The sequence below is a fragment of the Pongo abelii genome, chromosome 19 (assembly GCF_028885655.2).
Source record: "Pongo abelii isolate AG06213 chromosome 19, NHGRI_mPonAbe1-v2.0_pri, whole genome shotgun sequence".
Taxonomy (NCBI): domain Eukaryota; kingdom Metazoa; phylum Chordata; class Mammalia; order Primates; family Hominidae; genus Pongo; species Pongo abelii.
In genome coordinates this window covers 2472142-2495560 of record NC_072004.2, presented here as the reverse complement: position 1 = coordinate 2495560, position 23419 = coordinate 2472142, and the positions used below count along the sequence as shown (strand labels likewise).

The 23419-nt window shown below is 41.0% G+C and overlaps 1 protein-coding gene across 7 annotated transcripts in view; it reads right to left on the bottom strand.

Annotated features, from left to right (window-relative positions):
• Window positions 1-291: 291 nt before the first annotated feature.
• The window catches only part of PAFAH1B1 (platelet activating factor acetylhydrolase 1b regulatory subunit 1), a 91801-nt gene continuing 68673 nt past the window's right edge, over window positions 292-23419 (bottom strand). For 6 of the 7 annotated variants that reach the window (XM_063717829.1, XM_054535108.2, XM_024234142.3 and 3 more), the window contains 9 exons: window positions 18719-18803; window positions 18085-18159; window positions 16977-17183; window positions 13836-14004; window positions 11426-11528; window positions 10202-10430; window positions 7870-7971; window positions 4467-4623; window positions 2885-3066 (listed from right to left, as the gene is read on the bottom strand). In XM_063717829.1, the coding sequence (XP_063573899.1) occupies window positions 2993-3066; window positions 4467-4623; window positions 7870-7971; window positions 10202-10430; window positions 11426-11528; window positions 13836-14004; window positions 16977-17183; window positions 18085-18159; window positions 18719-18803 (1201 nt within the window). In that variant the 3' untranslated portion in view covers window positions 2885-2992. 7 annotated transcript variants of the gene reach the window in all.

Here is a 23419-nt window from a genome sequence, read left to right as displayed (position 1 = left end):
CGAACGCTCCCCAGCCCGGGATGACTTGCTAACACTAGTGATTTTGAGAGTAGTGCTCTGGGCACACCATTGGTCACACCACACACAGACGAACCAGGACGGTCTTGGTCTCCTGAAGTGCAAGATGCCGTGACAACAGGCAACTAGGCTCCACGCGATGTCTACACGTCTCCGTGGCACGCACTCTCAAGAGCGCGGCTAGGATTTCTTGGGCACGTTACAGATATATATTTGGGTGGCACTGGAATGTCTGTTTTCACACACACACACAGTCAATAATCATCTGAGGATGCAATTCTACCAGCTTTTTATTTCTTAAATAAGTGGCCAATTGGATTGAGAAAGTGACAAAGCAGCAGTGAACCTCTAAACCAATTAATAAAAGTCCTCTACTTACAATCCAAACCAGTAACCTCATCATTGTCCTTATCCCAGGCAAGGCACAGGGTTAGACAGCAGACAGAGAAAACAGAGAACAGTCAGAAAGGGCATCAACAGGACAGTGTCAGACAGCAGTGCAGGAAACCTTTGCAAATCTGATTCCAGGTTGTAGACGGACTGCTCTCCCCCACCCCTTCGTTATTAAACAGGGCTCATTACATGTGGACCCAGTTGTGGGCCATCCCTGAGATTCAATGTTCGCTGCTTCTCACATGGAGGATGTCTGGTAACTCAACTCAGCAGCAGGCTGTGGCAATCTCCCAAGTAAGGATAACTTTGTTTACAGAGTAATCGTTTCCTCCTCCTTTGTCAACGCAAGTCGCTGTGTGCTACAGGGGGAAGACACGCTTGCTTCCTCCTGCATCGGTACCATTCTCCTTTATTGTTCAGTATCTATGAGTGATTTCTAGATGTTGTGGCTTACCCTTAAACAATTCATGCTAAAAATGAATTAAAATACAAGACATTTATACATGTACAAACAAATGTTAAGATGCACCATTTCTATGTATTTATATCTCTCAAAATAGGACAGAAAATAGCAGCAAACAAGAACAAAGATATTTTCCATAGTTTTTGTAGAAAAATCCAGTCAGAAGAGCTAAGGGAAAAAGACTTTTCAATGTAAGCAGGGTTGTGAGGCAATATTGTCCTGAAAATTCACCTACTGTATGTATTTAAGGAATCAGCTTAAGATGTAATTTTTGTCCTCAAAAATAGCCATTAGTTCTCAAAACTTTCCCTTCCAGAGACATCTCTCAGGAATCTAAAAACAAACAAGCAAACAAACAAACAAAAAGACACAAGCTAGACATAAAGCTGCTTCTAGTTAATATACGGCCTAGTCTCTGTGTGTATCTACAGGACACTAACTCTCACCCTTTGTCTTTTGCAGGAACCAAATTTCCATTAAATACTAAAGGGGACATTTAAAAAATCACATAGTACACAAATGAATAAAATGCAATTCAGAATTTTATCTTTGTTAAACTGTCACTGTTATCTCATTGTTCTGTTAACTTTTCAAATAACTCTCTTGGAAACAAAAAAAAAACCTGTTGGTTAGCTAAGCAATGGAATTATTAATAATTGACAATGGAATAGTGCTCCAAAAGTCATGGGTAAAAATTCTCTTAAACCTACTTGTAACTTTGGGTCAAAATATACAACACATCTGGGCTGTGTAAAATGTCGAGCGGCTAAATTAGAGGGGGACATAACGGAAGTGATTTTCCTTCGGCTGGAAAAAAATCCCCAGAGTCAGACCTAGTTTTCAGAAGCATTAAGATCAAAAAGGGTTTGTTCTAAAGCATGGCATTCCACAGCAAGATTTATTCTACTTGTCCATTTTAGCACTTTTTCAAAAACCCAGGACTAAGGACATGGAGGTTGATGTGTATGATACATACATATAGACTTATCCACTTACAGATAGGCCCATATACTTACAAACATTTACATATAAACAAAAGGTGAAAACAGTACATTTTTATGCACGCTCCATTAAACCTGTCATTTTTTTAAAACTTGTAAGTGAAACACAGTTTAAATCAATATCAGATTCATGTTGAAAAACAAACTGCTGTATTCCTCCCACTCCTTTCAAATGGGCACACAGAACCTTCTCAGTATTTCTCTGTCATTATGTAATGCACATTGCACATCCCTAAAAAACACCAAAAACAAATAGTGATTTGTACCATGACACACTCAATGGGAAGATTAAATTCTACTTGGAAGTCACATCACTACACAGTCTAATAGTATGGAGAATACAACTACAAGTATGTCTAGTGTGGAAAATAGAAGCTTAGAGTATGACAGTATTTTTTGACCTGTTTACAAAGCATTAAGACCAAAATGAAATAAATGAGTTGCTATTAGCTGCTGAGATTTTTCTTGAGATTTACAGTCATTTTCTTACATAAATATACCACTAGCCTCTGCGTGACAGGCTGCCAAAACAAATATATCCTACTGATTTGGCAAATGTGTCATGACAAAAATTCCAATGTATAATCCCCATTCATTACATAGATGGTTCAGAAGATTTTGAATTGTAGCCTTATTATCTAAAATCCTTAAAGAAGATTTATTAAGCACACTTAAGTGATGTTACATAGATACACATTTCAGAAAAAGCCCTAATAACCACCACTTTTCCCCAAATGAGGCCATCAAGTCAGGCACCAACAGACAGCAGAAAGAAAAACAGGAATTAATAATCCAACATAAAATGACACTGTCAACTATTCAGTTTAGTGCCCTAGTTCAATTGATTCAACTTCTGCCTTCTTAGGCCTGGTGTGGCCAATGCCAGCCCAGGTTTAACCCTATGGTACTTCTAGACAACGTATGTAAATTTACAGTATACAATTTGGATTCACCATGCATGAATACTTTGTGTGTAACATTTAATAAGCTCAATCTACATCCAGAATAATTTACATGAAAGGACAATATTTATTTAAACAGAGCTCAATGGGGTAACCATGGTATCATCAGAGTGCATCCAGAGGAAAAGAGGGAGGAGGGGCTGAAGGAGACGCAATCAACGGCACTCCCACACTTTTACTGTTTGATCTACGCTGCCAGTGACGACATAGGGTGCCGTCTTGTGGAAATCTGAAAGAAAAAGAAATGGTTTATTTAAAAATCACACATAAGCCTGGGCAACAAACATAGTGAGACCCCCTCTCTACAAAATACAAAATTAAAAATTAGCTGGGCATCGTAGTGTGTGCCTGTAGTCCCAGCTACTCGGGAGACTGATGCAGAACTGTTTGAGCTGGGAAGTCGAGGCTGCAGCGAGCCATGACTGCGTCACTGCACTCCAGCCTGGGTGACAGAGCAAGACCCTGCCCGGTCCCAACCCTCCATCACAGTGAGCCAGATACAATTTTTAATAAGCCACAAAATAAGAAAGTCCAAATGCCAGGAGTTTTCGTGTTTCTCTAATATACCATAACCCAAGAAGGTATCTAGTTTGCCAATTCAGTTAGGGAAGTTGAGACTCAATGATCAAATCCTGTATTAACATCTCAATAAAAACGCCTGTTCCTGTTTGGCCCATCCCAAACGGGGCTCAAATCTTTTTTTTTTTTCTCTTTTTAGAGGCAGGGTCTCACTATGTCGCCCAGGCTGGAGTGCAGTGGCTGTTCAAAGGTGCGATCCCCCTACTGATCAGCAAGGGAGTTTTGACCTGCTCTGTTTCTGACCTGGGCCAGGTCACCCCTCCTTAGGCCACCTGGGAGTCTCCTGTTCCCAGGAGATCACCACATTGATGCTGCACTTAGTGCAGACATCCAATCAGCACAGCACACTGTAACCCACAACTCCTGGGCTCAAGCACTCCTCCAGCCTCAGCCTCCTGAGTAGCTGGGACTAAAGGCACAGCAGGGCTCAAATCTAACAATAGAGTCTCGCCATATCCATTTACTGAACACGATGTTCCAGGCATGGCATAAATGCTCCATATTTGTGCCTAATCCTTGAACCAATCCTGTGAGGCAGGTATTAGCCCATCTTACCCAGGCTTTGGTCCATTATACTTTAGTGCATTTATTATACTTGACTGTATTCACTCTCTTAAATTCCAGATTCAAGTCCAGATGATAGTGAGGATGTTTACTCAAATCAAATACAATTTTCTGAGTTTCTAGTGTCTGATAGTATACACCTGCCAGAGGGAAAGGTTGAGGAAGATTTTGTTTGAGAAACAAACTAATAGGGGAGAAATTACCCATCAGAGTGGTAAGTAACCTCTTCACAAATTCTGGTTTCCAAAACCAATGTTGTGCAATGGAGAATGTAGTTTTTATTGTAAGGCTAACGATGGAAAGACTTAACAGGAAAGGAGAATTTAAAACAAATGGTAGGAATCCACAAAATTTTCATCTGTCTTCTCTATTCTGCCCTGAAAGCACAGTCATTTCTTACCTGGCAAAGTCCACATGATTATGTAAAATACTGTTTGTCCGGCACTCCAAAATCTAATGTTCAGAGACCTCACGAGGCGTACATACCCAAGGAGGTAACAAAGTGTTCATGCGCATTGAGGGTCTTCATGCATCGCTTGTTCTTGTAATCCCATACACGTAGGGTCTTGTCATCAGCACAACTCAAAATAAACTTCCCCCCAGAATGGAACAGAACTCCACGTACCCAGTTATCATGACCCACCTTAAAAACAAAAAAGTTATTTGACTCAGTAAAAGGCAAAATGTTTAAATAGCATCTATTTCATAACACGATAAAACTATACATACCAAAAACATCAAAAGACCAAAAGAAAAGTCTAGGGGATTCTAGATTAAAGGAAACTGAAAACTCATAAGACATGAGCAGCGAATATAATGTACGATCCCTGACTGGGTCCTGGATGAGGGTTAAGAAGAAGTCCCACAGGGCATTATGGAAATAACAAGAACAAATCTCAATGTGTAGTCTATCAATGGTAAATTTCTTGAGTGTGATTACTTTTATTGTGGTTATTTATATACTATCCTTGTTCTTAGGTGGTTCATGCTAAAATACTTGGGGGCAAAGCGTTACGATGTCTCCAAAGAACGCTCAAATGATTTCAGCAAAATATACACACATACATGAAGGAAAACCAACAAATGGTAACTAGGTGAAGGATATACAGGCATTCACTATATATCCATCCATCCATCCATCCATCCATCCAATCATCCATCCAATCATCCATCCATCTAGTCATCCATCCATCCATCCATCCATCCATCCATCCATCCATCCAATCATCCGTCCAATCATCCATCCAATCATCCATCTAGTCATCCATCCATCCATCCATCCATCCACCCATCCCATCCACCCAATCATCCATCCATCTAGTCATCCATCCATCTAATCATCCATCCAATCATCCATCCATCTAGTCATCCATCCATCCATCCATCCATCCAATCATCCATGTGATCATCCATCCATCCATCCATCCACCCATCCATCCATCCAATCATCCATCCATCCATCCATCCAATCATCCATCCATCCATCCATCCACCCATCCATCCATCCAATCATCCATCCATCCATCCAATCATCCATCCATCCATCCAATCATCCATCCATCCATCCATCTATCCATCCATCCAATCATCCATCTATCCATCTACCCATCCATCCATGCATCCATCCATTTAATCATTCATCCATCTATCCATCCATATTTCCCCTGTCGCAGCAGTTCTGTTCTTGCAATTTATCTTTAAGGACATGCCCAGAGATTTAGTTAACAAAGATGTTCACAAAGCATTGTCTGTAGATCAGTGTAGAAGAGCATCTAACAACATGAGCAACGATCACATACTTTCTAAATTAAAGGTTTGCTACAAAGCTACCTTAAGGGGCATGATACCATTTTTATAAAAAATAGCAGATTCATCTACACATTAAAGAAAAAGGCTTAGAACTGCACAGTTGAACATGGTAGCTACTGTCCATGTACGCCTACTTTAATATATAATAGTTAAGATTACATACAACCAACAATTCAGTTCTTCAGTCTCACTAGCCACATTTCAAGAGTATAATAGCTGCATGTGGCTAGTAGCTACCATGCTGGATAGTGCAGTTATAGCACAGCATTGCAAAGTTTTGTTTTGTTTTAAAAAGAGACAGCAACTCTGTTGCCCAGGTTGGAGTACAATGGCGTGATCTTGGCTCACCGCAACCTCCGCCTCCCAGGTTAAAGCGATTCGCCTGCCTCAGCCTTCCTGAGTAGCTGGGATTACAGGCATGTGCCACCATGCCTGGCTAATTTTGTTTTTAGTAGAGACAGGGTTCCTCCATGTTGGTCAGGCTGGTCTCGAACTCCCGACCTCAGGTGATCCACCATCTAGGCCTCCCAAAGTGCTGGAATTACAGGCGTGAGCCACCGCGCCTGGCCATGCCCGGCTAATTTTTGTAATTTTAGTAGAGATGGGGTTTCACCATGTTGGCCAGGCTGGTCCTGAACTCTTGACCTCGGGTGATCCACCTGCCTCAGCCTCCAAAAGTGCTGGGATTGCAGGAGCGAGCCACTGCGCCTGGCCTGCTTTATTTTAACTATATATCATCTTTTCTTAACAGCAACATGGTATAGCTGAACTCAGCTCAGAATACTACTAGAGGAGAGTTTCATTTTCTTTTTATTTATTTATTTATTATTTTTTTTGAGGCGGAGTCTCGCTCTGTCACCCAGGCTGGAGTGCAGTGGTGCCATCTCCGGTCACTGCAAGCTCCGCCTCCCGGGTTCACGTCATTCTCCTGCCTCAGCCTCCCGAGTAGCTGGGACTACAGGCACCTGCCAGGATACCCGGCTAATTTTTTGTATTTTTAGTAGAGACGGGGTTTCACCATGTTAGCCAGGATGGTCTCCATCTCCTGACCTCGTGATCTGCCCACCTCGGCCTCCCAAAGTGCTGGGATTACAGGCGTGAGCCACCGTGCCCGGCCGAGAGTTTCACTTTCTAATCAGTTCTTGAAGATGCTTCCACATAGGTCTGTCTGTCATATCCTACAGAGAGACAATCACTTCAAGGTATCATTACCACCTAAAAAATCTCTAAACAAACGTGGATGCCAAATTATAAAAACTACTACTAAACGAACATCCATAGATCTCCTTGGAACTCCTTTAGGCACAAAGGAATGTCCACAATCCCTTATTAGTATTGACATATCTTTCTATGGAAATACAGATGCTCCTAAATAAGCCAAATAAACTAGATCATGTGAGCAAGGAGGTATAACAGTTAAAAGGATTCATAAAAATAAAGTGAAACAAAGAAACAAACATCTTCAACAGTGAACAGGTCTCTAAGAATGCTGCTTTTTCTCCGTAAGAGATATTACACATTTATTTTATTTTTTTTTTGAGACAGAGTCTCGCTCTGTCGCCCAGGCTGGAGTGCAGTGGCACGATCTTGGCTCACTGCAAACTCCACCTCCCGGGTTCACGCCATTCTCCTGCCTCAGCCTCCCGAGTAGCTGGGACTACAGGCGCACACCACCATGCCCAGCTAATTTTTTGTATTTTTTGGTAGAGATGGGATTTCACCGTGTTAGCTAGATCTCCTGACCTCGTGATCCACCCGCCTCGGCCTCCCAAAGTGCTGGGATTACAGGCGTAAGCCACCGCGCCCGGCCGAAATATTACACAATTTTTAAAGATACAGTGAGCTAGTAGCATCTCCCCCTCAAACACCGACAGGCTCTACAGATTCTTTATAGAACCTGCATTCTAGAGAAATAATGTTCACATCACTATGACAACAACAAAAGCTAAAGGAAAACTATCTTTATAAAGAAGTTATTTTAAAGCCCAGAATAATTCAGATTATTTAAGATATCATAAAGCATTAATCCAAAAAGGTATAAAACAGTGAAGATGCAAAAGAAACGATTATGCAAACTTACGAGGGTCATAAGGCACATGCCAGTACTGACATCCCACATCTTAATAGTCTTGTCTCTGGATCCAGACAGCAAGAATGGCCCAGGTTTACCACTTTTTTTAGTCTACAGAAAACATAATAAAAATTAAGTTTCCCACACAAGAAGTTAGGTACGGACTTTAAATGGCTTCTATCTAATAATTATCTATATTTCCAATTTTGTTGCATTTTGGTTTTTTGTTTGTTTTCAGATGGAGTCTGGCTCTGTTGCCCAGGCTGGAGTACAGTGGTGTGATCTTGGCTTACTGCAACCTCTGCCTCCCGGGTTCAAGCGAATCTCCTGCCTCAGCCTCCCAAGTAGGTGTGATTACAGGCACGCGCCACCACACGTGGCTAATTTTTGTATTTTTAGTAGAGACGGGGTTTTGCCATGTTGGGCAGGCTGGTCTCGAACTCCTAACCTCAGGTGATCGGCCCACCTCGGCCTCCCAAAGTGCTGGAATTACAGGCGTGAGCCACTGCGTCCAGCCCAATTTGTTTTTATCTGTTGAAATACACAAATCTTTCACACCACACCTATGCTATACAGGAAGGACCCAGATAATGTAAGAACAGAAAGTCTCTATTTAGGTTAGGACTCAGTTTTCATAAAACCAACAGATAATAAATTTACTTTTCAACATTTCTGTAATCACTATTTAATTTAGCTTTTACAAATCCAACCAAAACCAGATTTATTTATTTATTTTTTTGATCTGGATTAGGGAATATTCATTTATTTCAAGACAGGGTCTCATTCTGTCACTCAGGCTGGAGTGCAGTGGAACAATCATAGCTCACTGAAGCTTTGAACTCCTGGGATCAAGCGATCTTCCTGCCTCAGTCTCCCTAGTGGCTGGGACTACAGGAGTGTACCACCACACCTAGCTAAGTTTTTGAAAATTTTTTCCCTCATTAGTATAGTGGTGAGTTAAAAAAAAAAAAAAAGTTTTCTGTAGAGACAGGGGTCTCGCTATGTTGCTCAAACTCCTGGGCTCAAGTGATCCTCCTGCCTTGACTTCCCAAAGTGCTGGGATTACAGGCGTGAGCCACTGCACCTCTGGAGGTGCCACGCACCAGAATCAAATTTATGACATACAGCATGTAACCACCACCAGAGGGCAGTAAACAGAATCTCAAAATGCAATGGGCCAATCAAAATAAAGAGAACTCACAAGAGAAGATTCATTTAGAAAAATAAGTGGGATGGGGGTAGGGGGAGAGGAAACTGCCTCCTTTGTTTATTGAAATGTGTTTTAAAAATACATGATAGGAATGCCTCTATCAAAATCAATGTGAGGCCAGGCATAGTGGCTCACGCCTGTAATCCCAGAACTTTGGGAAGCTGAGGTGGTCGGATCACTTGAGGTCACGAGTTTGAGAGCAGCCTGGCCAACATGGCAAAACCTTGTTTCTACTAAAAATATAAAAATTAGCTGGCAGGGTGGTACATGCATCCGTGGTCCCAGCTACTCAGGAGGCTGAGGCAGGAGAATCACCTGAACCTGGGAGGCGGAGGTTGCAGTGAGACGAGATCGCGCTACTGTACTCCAGCCTGGGCAACAGAGTGAGACTGTCTCAAAAACAAACAAAACTTTTAGACCATTCATTTTCATTCATTTATTAGAAACAGGAATCTTGCTATGTTGCCCCAGGCTGAACTTTAACTTCTGGACACAAGTGATCCTCTTGCCTCAGCCTCCTGAGTAGCTAGGACTATAGCCATGTGCCGCCGTACCTTGTAATTTTTAACATATTAATAATAAAGACCAAAATCATAAAGATCACAAAGAAATGTGTTAAAACTCCAGGCTCAGCTAGTACTTTTAAATGATCAAGAACATCAGAGGCCGCCATATGAAATAGTCTTCATTTAAAGAAACATTTATACTATCGCCTGTGGGATTAATTTTAAAAAATAAATACTGAACTGCATTTTACCATAAATTTATAAATAAAATCATTATGTTCATTAATGAAAGCTATTTTTCTGACAGAAAACTTTAACCTCTCCCTCAAGTTTGGTTTTACATTGAGATGATCTCATAACAATGGTTTTTCTGATAAATTTTAATTCTTTAGGAGAATACCCATCACATATCAAATCAAGGATAGGCTGACAGCAATAATAATCACTGGTTAAATAATGTAAACACATCTGCAAGCTGTGAAGAGTAGAGAATTTCAAGATTCAGAATTGTGGGATGCAGATTTTTAAATGCACTAACAGCCCTGAAACTGGGAATTAGCAAAGTTATCTAAGGATTTAAGATATCAGCAATAAAACCATGAAGACAAGTTTGCATATACAGTACCTCAGATCCTGTTGCTTCAGAGATGGAGGAATATGAGCTTTCCGGAGCCCAGGAAATGCATTCTACCACATGTTCATGCTCTCGGAGCTCAGCCTTGCATTCCTTTGTTGCTACGACCCATACACGCACAGTCTGGTCATTGGAACAGCTGGCTATCAGAGTGCCATCTTGATTTGGTCGCACCATACGTACCCATTCTCTGTGTCCTGTGAATGTCTTCACACAGTAGCTGTCAATATAAATAATAACTTACATTGTGAATGACAATCATCAGGACACTTCTCAGAAGTGATACAAAAATATGGACTGGGATGAAGAGAATGGTACCAAGTTAGAGATGCAAGTCGACAGAATAAATGTACAATCCTGGTTAATTAAAACGGGAAAAATAAGCTAACAGACCTATCATTAAGGAGCTAATAAAATCAACATCTAGAAGATAAAATATGTATAAGAAATAACATCTTTCAAAACTAAATGCACACTTAAAAATATTTCCAGCCATACTGGAAAAAAGCTATGCTCTACTAATCTGAGTAAAACTAGTAACTTTGTATTACAAAAATCAAGTGTAATTCTACGCACAACCAAATTCAGCCTAACAGAGGTATACCAGCACAAAGATTATTTACACTTTAATTTAAACCCACAGAGAGATCACCTAAAAGAAGATCACAGAGGAAATAAGCCATTACACAGAAATGCTTCTCAAGGACATAGAGTCTCTGCTTACGATGTCTCTGTGCTCCTTTTTGGGACACATGTACAGATCAAACTTAGTTTTAAAGTATATTTAATATGACTGTCATAATGATCATTCTGGGTTAAAGTCGAAATGACTGTAACACCAGAACGCAATTTTGTTTTGTTTTTTATAAATATGTCTTTAAGCTGATGTCTTTTCTTTTTTTTTGAGACGGAGTCTCACTCTTGTTGCCCAGGCTAGAGTGCAACGGCACGATCTCGGCTCACTGCAACCTCCGCCTCCCGGGTTCAAGTGATTCTCCTGCCTCAGCCTCCCGAGTAGCTGGGAATACAGGTGTGCGCCACCACACCCAGCTAATTTTTGTATTTTTAGTAGAGATGGGGTTTCATCATGTTGGCCAGGCTGGTCTTCAATTCCTGACCAGCTGATCTGCCCGCCTTGGCCTCCCAAAGCACTGGGATGACAGATGTGAGCCACTGCACCTGGCCGCTGATGCCTTTTCAACTAAACTTACTTACCCAGTTTGCACTTCCCACATTTTTATAGTTTTATCCCTTGAGGCAGACACTATATGATCTCCATTGGGCATGATGGCTACTGAAGAAACATTGTGGTCATGGCCTAAAACACATAACAGCAATATATTATGAAGTAATACACCACACCAAGAGCAATGAAACATCAATTGACCATGGGATTTTACCATGGGGTTTCACTATGTCAAAGCAAGTTCTAAATACACTGGATTTTATACAAACTGGATAAGAAACCTGGATTTACAAGATAAAGTTAAAAAAATCAGTAAAAACAATCCATAAGGAAACAGTCAACTCCATTTAGGATTAAATTTTAACCTGTACAAATGGTTTAAAAACAAAAGGCATCACGATTATCAACATTTGAATATATTCATATACTTACCTCAGTGAGTCTGAATGTTTACATATGAACGCTAAAAACAATTTTTTTTTTTTTTTGGTGAGGCAAGGACTTGCTCTGTTACCCAGGCTAAAGTGCAGTGGTGCAATCATAGCTCACTGTAGCCTTGAACTCCTGGGCTCAAGAGCTCTTCCTGCCTCAGCCTGTCGAGTAGCTGGAACTACACAGGTGTGTACCACCACACCCACAACTATTTTATTTTTTGTAGAGCCAAGGTCTCCATATTTTGCCCACACTGGTCTCAAACTCCTGTCCTCAAGCAATCCCTCCTGCCGTGGCCAAAAGTGCTGAGATTATAGGTGTGAGCCACTGTGCCTAGCTTCTAGGTTGATATTCTAAGATATAAAAAAGATAAAGCGAATGGATACGAAAAATGGGGAATTGGTTCTCTGTTTAAAATGGTGGGCCAGGCACAGTGGTTCACGCCTGTAATCCCAGCACTTTGGGAGGCCGAGGCAGGCGGATCACGAGGTCAGGAGTTCAAGACCAGCCTGGCCAATATGGTTAAACCCTGTTGCTACTAAAAATAAAAAAATTAGCCAGGTGTGGTGGCGCTTGCCTGTATTGCCAGCTACTTTGGAGGCTGAGGTGGGAGAATCATTTGAACCTGGGAGGTGGAGGTTGCAGTGAGCCAAGATTGTGCCACTGTACTCCAGCTTGGGTGACACAGCAAGAGGCCATCTCCAAAAAAAAAAAAAAAAAAAAAAAGGTGGTGTTGGAGGTTAAAAAAAAAAAAAAAAGCATTAGAAAGAACTCTTTTTAAAGTTAGAGCTATAAGACATAGGCAACTTAAAGAAAAATAAATGATAGACCTTACGTGGCTCACGCCTATAATTCCAGCACTTTGGGAGGCTGAGGCAGATCAGGAGGTCAGGAGTTCGAGACCAGCTTGACCAACATGGTGAAACCCCGTCTCTACCAAAAATACAAAAATTAGATGGGCGTGGTGGCACGTGCCTATAATCCCAGATACTCAGGAGGCTGAGGCAGAAGAATCACTTAAACCTGGGAGGCGGAGGTTGCAGTGAGCCAAGATCGCGCCACTGCACTCCAGCCTGGGCGACAAAGTGAGACACCGTCTCAAAAAAAAAACACCAAACAACAACAAAAAAACAGTGTTCATGCATGGAATTCCTGTAATTATAAACTTCCCCAATGCATTTAATTTGGGGCAGGGGGCGGGGAAAACACAACCTTCAAATTATGCCCTCTAGGTAAACACATAGTTTACTCGTGTTAACATCATGGATAATCTGTATGTGTTCCTTGTACAAAATCCCAACATTCAAATGTCATCACGTATAAAGAAACAACAAAAATCCCTACGTAATGAGCATCTCCTATGTGGCAGGTACTACACCAAGATGATTTCTCTTATGACTTCATTTTATCCTCATGACAACTCTATGACTCTGGTATTATTACCTCTGTTTTGCAGATGAAAGAGGTTTAAATTTTCTAATACCGTAAGTAGACAAGTAGGAATTTGAACCCAGGTGTCTGACTCCAAAGCAAATTACTCTCCACAAAACATACTGCCTCAGAAAACAGTTCCCACAACAAGACCCGGGAACTAATGAATGAGGGCATGGGGTGTGTGCGCTCATTTCACTGAAGTGAGGAAGAGAATCTGGGCTCGTTTTCACTCGACCTGCTCTCTCTGGACTTCAGTTTCCCAACTAAGAAAAATTAAAACACAAACAAAACCATTTTTAACTCAAATACAGATAAACGACCTGGCAGTTTTTCTTACCAAAAAACACTCATACAAATATTTTATATAAAGTACTAAAAGATACTTAAAACTTCATAATAGAAAGCACTCTCAACTACTGTGGCTTATTGCTGGACTATCTACATGGTATGCTCTTCCACCAATACTGACAATTAAGAGGTGAATAAAGGAACCCTGTACACTGTTAGAAACAATATTCTTTCTGAAGTACCATGATAGAAATTACTATGAAAGCACTATCCTCTACCCCTTACCGTGCATGGTTCTGATGCATTCAAAGCCCTGAAAATCCCATAGTTTAATGGTCATATCTGCAGAACAGGAAGCCAGAAGCTTGCCGCTGTGGTCGAATGAAATGTCCTGTACAGAGTCTGTATGTCCTTTAAGAGTTCGTTCAAAATCTCCAGTCTCATAATCCCACACCTGTTAAGTGAAGAGAAAATTGGTTGACAACAACTCCATCACTCCTTTCTTGTTTCACATTTGCACTCACAGGCCAGTCTGGCACCTTATTGAGTAATTAACCGAACAAGTAACAAAGGATAACTATTTTAGAAATATTGTATCTCATGTATAAATGGGTCTCTTTTTCTACAGGGAAAACTAATGTTGCAATTATTAAAATCTATCTCTAGAACCACATTTATAAGGTTTCTATCACATAACCAACTGTAATAGTGATAAGGTATATAAAGTCACAAGACACAGTCTGCTCCCTGTCTCAGAGCAGGAATGACATGTAAATAAGGAAACTTAAGGGGAAGAAATAAGAGGAAAGAAAGAGAAAGAGATGGAAAGGAAAGGGAAAGAAAGGGAAAGGGGAAGGGGAAGGGAAGGAGCTTCAGGGGGCTATAGCAGGCATTTGTATGTAGAATATTTGAGGAACAATGGATGAATACTCGATCCTACTAGACCAGCAGAACTCAGACATCTAAAGGGCCAAGGAAAGATTTCAGAAGATGTAAACTGTTCATGAATAGCAAATTAACAAAAGCATATGTCATTCTGAGTTAAAAAATGAAATATGGCCGGGCGCAGTGGCTCACGCCTGTAATCCCAGCACTTTGGAAGGCCAAGGCGGGCGGACCACGAGGTCAGTTCGAGACTATCCTGGCTAACATGGTGAAACCCCGTCTCCACTAAAAAACACAAAAAATTAGCCGGGCACAGTGGCGGGCACCCGTACTCCCGTCTACTCGGGAGGCTGAGGCAGAATTGCTTGAACCTGGGAGGCGGAGGCTGCTGTGAGCCAAGATCATACCACTGCACTCCAGCCTGGGTAACAAGAGTGAAACTCCGCCTCAAAAAAAAAAAAAAAAAAAATTCTTATTGCTGGCTAAATCACTATTATAGAAAACATTATAGTGAACATTTTTGAATATAAAAAAATTCTGTCCTCATTTTAGAATACTTAGGTCAGACAGTAATGGGGAGAAACAATTAGTGGGTCAAAAAGTATAAACTTTTAAAGCCTTCATATACCCTGTTAAATTGATATCCCGTAAGACTGTATCAAATGTAATGAGAATGACTACTTTATCAAAATCTTATCATCACTGGGAATTCTTATTTAATAGGTAAAATATCTTGACAATTTGACACACATATATATGTATGTGTGTCTCACTCTGTCGCCCAGGCTGGAGTGCAGTGGCACGATCTTGGCTCACTGCAAGCTCCGCCTCCCGGGTTCACGCCATTCTCCTGCCTCAGCCTCCCGAGTAGCTGGGACTACAGGAGCCTGCCATCACTCCCGGCTAATTTTTTGTATTTTTTAGTAGAGACGAGGTTTCACCGTGTTAGACAGGATGGTCTCGATCTCCTGACCTCGTGATCCACCCGCCTCGGCCTCCCAAAGTGCGGGGATTACAAGCATGAGCCACCGCGCCCAGTGCAATTTTTTTCTTTTTAAGACAGGGTCTCACTCTTCGCCCAGGCTGGAGTACACTGGCTCAATCATAGCTCACTGTAGCCTCCAACTCCCAGGCTCATGTGATCCTCCCACCTCAGCCTCCCGAGTAGCTAGGACTACAGGCGTGCACCACCACACCCGGCTAATTTTAAGTAGAGACGAGGTCTTGCTATGTTGCCCAGGCTGGTCTCTAACTCCTGAGCTCAAGCAGTCCTCCCACCTTGGCCTCCCAAAGTCCTAGGACTATAGGCATGAGCTACCACACCCGGCCCATAATTTCAGTGTTTATTTCTTCTGCTGTTAGTCGTAAGGCCAAACCGTCGTTACTATTTGGTTAGTTGTTACTACCTTTTTGAGACAGTCTTGCTCTGTCGCCCAGGCTGGAGTGCAGTGGAGCGATCTCGGCTCACTGCAACCTCTGTCTCCTGGGTTCAAGCGAATTTCCTGCCTCAGCCTTCCAAGTAGCTGGGACTACAGGCGCACGCTGCCATGCCCAGCTAATTTTTTTGTATTTTAGTAGAGATGGGGTTTCTCCGTGTTGCTCAGGCTGGTCTTGAACTCCTGAGCTCAGGCAATCCACCCGCCTCGGCCTCCCAAAGTGCTGGGATTACAGGTGTGAGCCACCGTGCCTGGCCGATTGGTTATACCTTTGTAAATGAAACTTAATATCTGTAACTTACTTTGAAATAACCCTTAGGATAGAGGCATCTATCTAAATCTACTTATATTGCAACTATCTTATCTTTCTGTAGGTGGTTTATACAACTGTCATTTTATGGTGTCTGGAACAAAGGCAACTTAAAAACAACTCTTTTCCTAATTAAAAAAGCACAACATTAAAAGGTAATAAATATGTTTACTGTGAAAAAAATTTTTTTAATGAAATACATAATTTATAAAATGAAAAGCTCGTATATTCCCATACTCCCGGAAAGCCAATTTTAAATACATCAAGGAAAGTCCAATTTAAATGAATCCTCTACTGAATTCTTTTGCAGTATAGATTCACCCTATCAATTACCAGTTTTGTCAACCAGTATTTCACACATAACCTCCGTTTAAAGGTAAGACACACTTTTCATTCTCCAAGAACAAAAATTGTTCAAGCACAAGGTGATCTACTGACATCAACTCAGTCAGTGACACCCGACTTTCTCAAATTCACCATCAAACTTACCTGGCAGCATGCCTCTCAGGAACCACAATGACATTTTATTCCAATTCTGTCTTTTAAGATTTAGAACCAAATCACATGTTTCAGAGTACCTCCTGTCCCTCTTCATAGGCCCTCATTTTCAGGATCTTTTAATTTTCTTCACCCTATTAACTTTAAGTCTACTTTTTTTTTGAGACAGAGTGTGGCTCTGTCGTCCAGGCTGGAGTGCAGTGGTGCAATCTCGGCTCACTGCAAGCTCCGCCTCCTGGGTTTATGCCATTTTCCTGCTTCAGCCTCCCGTTAAGTCTGCTTTTAACAAAAAATTACCTTAATTGTAGCATCCTCTGAAGCAGAGACCATAACACTGAACACAGGATGGAAAATGACTCGAGTGACTGGACTCCTGTGACCACTCAATGCGTATTTTTCTGGCGGACGGGGAATCCATTCTTTTGGGTCTCGTTTCTGACCAAGAGGTCCACCTGACGTAAATTCTTCTTTTGCTTCATTTAGCTTTGATTCTAATTCCATAACCTTGAAAAAGAACATGTAGTTACGTACAGATAGATTTCAATAAAAATAGCATGGGACATTTTAAAAAACTGCCTTTATTTTGCAACTATGTATGTAGGATACTTGAAAAAATTTCAGTAATCTCCAAAGCATTTGTCAAATTTAAATGAAAACTATTTATTTTATACAGCATCAAAATCTAAGTCATGTGAGGAAACTAAAAATTGAAAAAAATTCAGTACAATTGCCTTAACTCTTTAACACAAAGAAAAATTTCAATTTATATCTGGTGACAGAGTCCTCTACTAATTAGAGAAGGGCAGTGAATTTGTCTTGGTCCCTCTAAGGCTGCTACTCTTAGTAAGTTCTTTCCAAACCACATTATATATGATAATAATAATATTAATAAAAGCTAATATTTATTGAGCATCTACTATGTGCTAAGCACTTTTCTAAGAGCTTTATATGATGAACTCATAACAATGTTATTTACTTATTCTAACTTTGCCTATGAAGTATACATTTTAGGACTGGAATATTATTTGTTGTATTTACAGATAAAAATAAAAGCTCAGAGATAAAAACGACTTGTCTACGAGCACACTTCAGTGATCTTTTCCCAGCATCAATCACAATGGCTCCATGTATTCTTTCCTTCTAAGTGCACAAATGAGTTCTTTCAGTTTCAATTCCTCAAAGTCAGGACTATGCAGATTGAACCCAGTCAGCAACTCCAGATATGTGAATTACCATGTATCTGCAATAATATGCCTAGGTCATGCTTTTCATGAAGCACAAAAAATGTATTTTTATTTGCTTTTTAAAGATTAGATGCAATTATTAATTAATGCAGAAGAATGTTATTTTCAGAAAGTTTATATAACCAAATACAACTAATTTTAAAGAAAAAAGACTTAGTTACCTTCTTTTGTAATCTAATAACAGATGTCCATTTTTTTTCCAAAAGACCAGCATACTTTTTATCTAATTCTTCATTCTAGAGAAAATAAATTTAGAATCTTTTAAAAAATGGCTTAACTATGATCCTCAAGACAAAGATTATTCATCTTTAAGCCCAAACATTATTAAAAATCTGATTATAAAAAAAGGGAGTGGCTGGGCACGGTGGCTCACCTGTAATCCCAGCACTTTGGGAAGCTGAGGCGGGTGGATCACCTGAGGTCTGGAGTTTGAGACCAGCCTGGCCAACATGGCGAGACCCCGTCTCTACTTAAAATACAAAAATTAGCTGGGTGTGGTGGTGCGTGCCTGTAATCCCAGCTACTCGGAAGGCTGAAGTAGGAGAATCGCTTGAATCTGGGAGGCAGAGGTTGCAGTGAGCCGAGATCACGCCACTGCACTCCAGCCTGGGAGACAAAGTGAGACTCCATCTCAAAAATTAAAATAAAAAATAAAAAAAAAGGAGTGAAAATCAAGTTCAGTACCAAGTAGACCACAATAACAAATGACAAAATTGTGCATAACTGTTAACTACAGATACTTGAGTAAAAATCCACTCATTAACTATACTTTGAATTGTAAAAAGTAAAACATACCATATCTAATTCAGCTTCCTTTTTAAAAACTGAATATGCCTCTTCATAGCCATTTGAACGAAGATAATCTGCTATAGCTCGATTTCTGAAAGAAAACAAATTCAAATGACTCCTAAAAAAAAGACCTCGTTTCTATTCTGAAGAAATAGAATTTATTTAAAATCTCATTAACCCTGAAGATACTCTTTCAAGAGTATTCCCTTTCAAATCATACAAGTATTTCATTAAAAAGGGCACCCCCGCAAAGCCTCCAGAACTTTTAGCCCCCGTCATAGTACATTCAAAATATTATATTCTTAGTTTTAAGTTTTTCTTTTTTTTTTTTTTTTTAACATCAGAAGAGAAACTACATATTGATAAGTTTCAAATGTGTTGCTTACCTCAAAGGCTGTAGGCACTCTATAGATCAAGCTATGGCTGTGTGACAGCAATCATCAATTTTGCTAACATTTAAATTTAGTCTTTCTTTACCACTTGTTATACACTCAAGGTCTGACAGCTGGAATTTAGTTTTGCAGAGAAAAGTTTTGAGAAAACTAAAGTATTTTCATATTAGAAATAACTTTGAACCATTGGAGTGGGTGAAAAAAAGCAATCATACACTATTAACTTAGTGTACTGTCATAGAATGAGACATTCATTTAGAATTAGAACTTGAAGGTTAGAGAAGTTGAATTAGCCTTTTCATGTTTGCCTTCTACAGTTTGAGTACCCGTTATACAAAATGCTTGGAACCAAAAATGTTTTGGGCTTTATAGACAGAGAGAGAGAGAGAGAAAGAGAGAGAGAGATACATACACAGATATAGATATAGATATATATCACGAAGTCAGGAGTTGGAGACCAGCCTGGCCAACATGGTGAAACCCTGTCTCTACTAAAAATACAAAAATTAGCTGGCGTGGTGGCACGCCCCTGTAATCCCAGCTACTCGGGAGGCCAAGGGAGAAGAATTGCTTGAACTCAGGAGGCGGAGATTGCAGTGAGCTGAGATCGCGTCACTGCACTCTAGCCTGGGCAACAGAGCAAGATTACTTCTAAAAAAAAAAAAAAAAAAAAAAAAAAAAAGGCCAGGCGTGGTGGCACATGCCTGTAATCCCACCTACTTGGGAAGCTGAGGCAGGAGAATCACTTGAACCTGGGAGGCGGAGGTTGTGGTGAGGCCAGTTCACGCCACTGCACTCCAGCCTAGGCAACAACAGCAAAACTACGTCTCAAAATACAAAACAAAACAAAACACTCTCCAGTAGTATTGTACAACTGGTGGGATTACTGGCTTTAATTCAATGGTATGTTTAAAACAAATCAGCAAAGAAAGATAACAGGGAATTACCAGCAAAAACTTTATGTTCCAGGTAATTAAGAGCATGCCAAAAATCAACGTATAATAATTACAGGGTTAAGCCAGCGCAGTGGCTCACGTCTGTAATCCCAGCACTTTGGGAGGCCGAGGCGGGCAGATCACAAGGTCTGAAGTTCAAGACCAGAGGCCAGGAGCGGTGGCTCACACCTGTAATCCCAGCACTTTGGGAGGCCGAGGTGGGCGCATCACGAGGTTGGGAGTTCGAGACCAGCCTGGCCAACATGGTGAAACTCCGTCTCTACTAAAAATACAAAAATTAGCCAGGTGTGGTGGTGTGCGCCTGTAGTCCCAGCTACTTGGAAGACTGAGGCAGAACTGCTTGAACCCGGGAGGCAAAGGTTGCAGTGAGCTGAGACTGCGCCACTGCACTCCAGCCTGGGAAAGAGTGAAACTATGTCTCAAAAAGAAAAAATCCAGAGAATTTTAGCACTACCACCTTTGATGCCCTGCCTCTCAATATTTAAGCCAACAATCTGATGCAGTTAACGTAGAACCTTTAACTTCAGCAAGGTGTACCACCATTACCAAAAATAAGAAGTAAAGACTGAAGAACCTCAGCAGGTGGCAGTGGCTCACACCTGTAATCCCAACACTTTGGGAGGCTGAGGCGGAAGAATGGCTTGAGCCTGGCAGGTTGAGGTTGCAGCAAGCTGTGAGTGAGCCCCTGCATTCCAGCCTGCCTATCAGAGCAAGACTCTCTCTCAAAAAAACAACAAACAAAACAAAACAAAAACCCACAAAATTCCTGGTTCTAACAGCCTAAAGGGTGCTTCTAGGGCTTGCTACTAATTTCAGTTGTTGACCTAGAGTTGATTTTTGTCAGCTTTATTTTATTTTACTCCACCACTGCTGGAGTGCAGTGGTGCGATCTCCGCTCACTACAAGCTCCGCCTCCTGGGTTCACACCATTCTCCTGCCTCAGCCTCCGCAGTGGGTGGGACTACAGGTACCCGCTACCACGCTCTGCTCTTTCTTTCTTTATTTAGAGACAGAGTTTCGCTCTTATTGCCCAGGCTGGGGTGCAATGGCGTGATCTCAGCTCACCACAACCTCTGTCTCCCAGGTTCAAGCGATTCTCCTGCCTCAGCCTCCAGAGTAGCTGGGATTACAGGCATGCGCCACCATGCCCAGCTAATTTTGTATTTTTAGTAGAGACAGGGTTCTTCCATGTTGGTCAGGCTGGTCTTCTCAAACTCCTGACCTCAGGTGATCCGCCCACCTTGGCCTCCCAAAGTGCTGGGATTACACGCGTTAGCCACTGTACCTGGCCTCATCAGCTTTATTAAGGATGGAATCTTCGCCTCTTTGAAACCAGTCACTAGAATTAAAGAGAAATTCACACAGAAGTAAAATGGAATAGACCAAAACCAGTAATACTATAAAGAATCAGAGAAGGCTGGGCGCAGTGGCCTACGCATGTAATTCCAGCACTTTGGGAGGCCCAGGAGGGCAGATCACTTGAGGACAGGAGTTCAAGAGCAGCCTGGCCAACATGGTGAAACCCCATCTCTACTAAAAATACAAAAAATTAGCCGGGTGTGGTGGCAGGAGCCTGTAATCCCTTGGCCTCCCAGCTACTTGGGAGGCTGAGGCAGGAGAATTGCTTGAATCTGGGAGGCAAAGGTTTCAGGGAGCCAAGATTGCATCATTGCACTTCAGCCTGGACGACAGAGTGAAACTCTGTCACACACACACACACACACACACACACACACACACACACACACACACACAAAGGTTAGAAAAAGAAAAACAGTTATGAAAAATAAAAAAGAAAATGGTTAAAATCAAAACTGAGATGAAGGACTTTTATCCATGAGCAAACAGATTCTAGCTAGACAGCCTAGGCTTAAATATCAAACTATTACAAACATACTGAATGAAATTATTTTCTAAACTATTACAAATTTATGAAAATGCCAGGATTTGATTTTAAGCACTTTAGCTGACTTCCGACATTCATTTGTTTTTATCCCCTAGGGTAATTTCTGCAGCTGTAATACTAGTCATAACACCTCATCAATACCACCCATAATAATCTTTTTTTTTTTTTCTTTTTGAGATGGAGTCTCCTCCAGGATGGAGTGCAATGGTGCAACCTTGGCTCACTGCAATCTCCGCCTCCTGGGTTCAAGCGATTCTCCTGCCTCAGCCTCCTGAGTAGCTGGGATTATAGGCACCCACCACCATGCCCAGCTAATTTTTTGTATTTTTTGTAGAGATGGGGTTTCATCACATCAGCCTCCCAGAGTGCTGGGATTACAGACATGAGCGACCATGCCTGGCCAATAACAGTGTTTTACAAACTGTATACTCTAGTATTCTAAGAATGAAAAAGTTCTAAGAGTTCTGTAACCATTTTAATTTCATTGCTCATATGAAGAAAAAACAAGGTTAAGCCAAAGGCTGACGAACTGAGATGTTTTCTTACTAGACCCATTTAAAGAGATACACTAATAGCCAGGACAATCCTAAGCAAAAAGAACGAAGCTGGAGGCATCGCACACACTACCTGACTTCAAACTATACTACAAGGCTACAGTAACCAAAACAGCATGCTACTGGTACCAAAACAGACACACAGACCAAGGGAACAGAACAGAGACCTCAGAAATAACACCACATATCTACAAACATCTGATCTTCAACAAACCTGACAAAAACAAGCAATGGGGAAAGGATTCCTTAATTAACAAATGGTGCTCAGAAAACTGGTTAGCCATATGCAGAAAACTGAAACTGGACCCCTTCCTTACACCTTATACAAAAATTAAGTTAAGATGGATTAAAGACTTACATGTAAAACCCAAAACCATAAAAATCCTAGAAGAAAACCTAGGCAATACCATTCAGGACACAGGCATGGGCAAAGATTTCTTGATGAAAATGCCAAAAGCAACCGCATCAAAAGCTAAAATTGACAAGTGGGATCTAATTAAACTCAAGAGTTTCTGCACAGCAAAATAAACTATCATCAGAGTGAACATGCAACCTACAGAACGGGAAAAAAAACCATCAAAAAGTGGGCAAAGGATATGAACAGACACTTCTCAAAAGAAGACATTTATGTGGCCAACAAACATATGAAAAAAAGCTCAACATCACTGATCATTAGAGAAATGCAAATCAAAACCACAATGAGATACCATCTCACACCAGTCAGAATGGCGATTATTATAAAGTCAAGAAACGAAAGATGCTGGCAAGGCTGTGGAGAAATAGGAATGCTTTTACACGATTGGTGGGAACATAAATTAGTTCAACCATCATGGAAGATAGTGTGGTGATTCCTCAAGGATCTAGAAGCAGAAATACCATTTGACCCAGCAATCCCATTA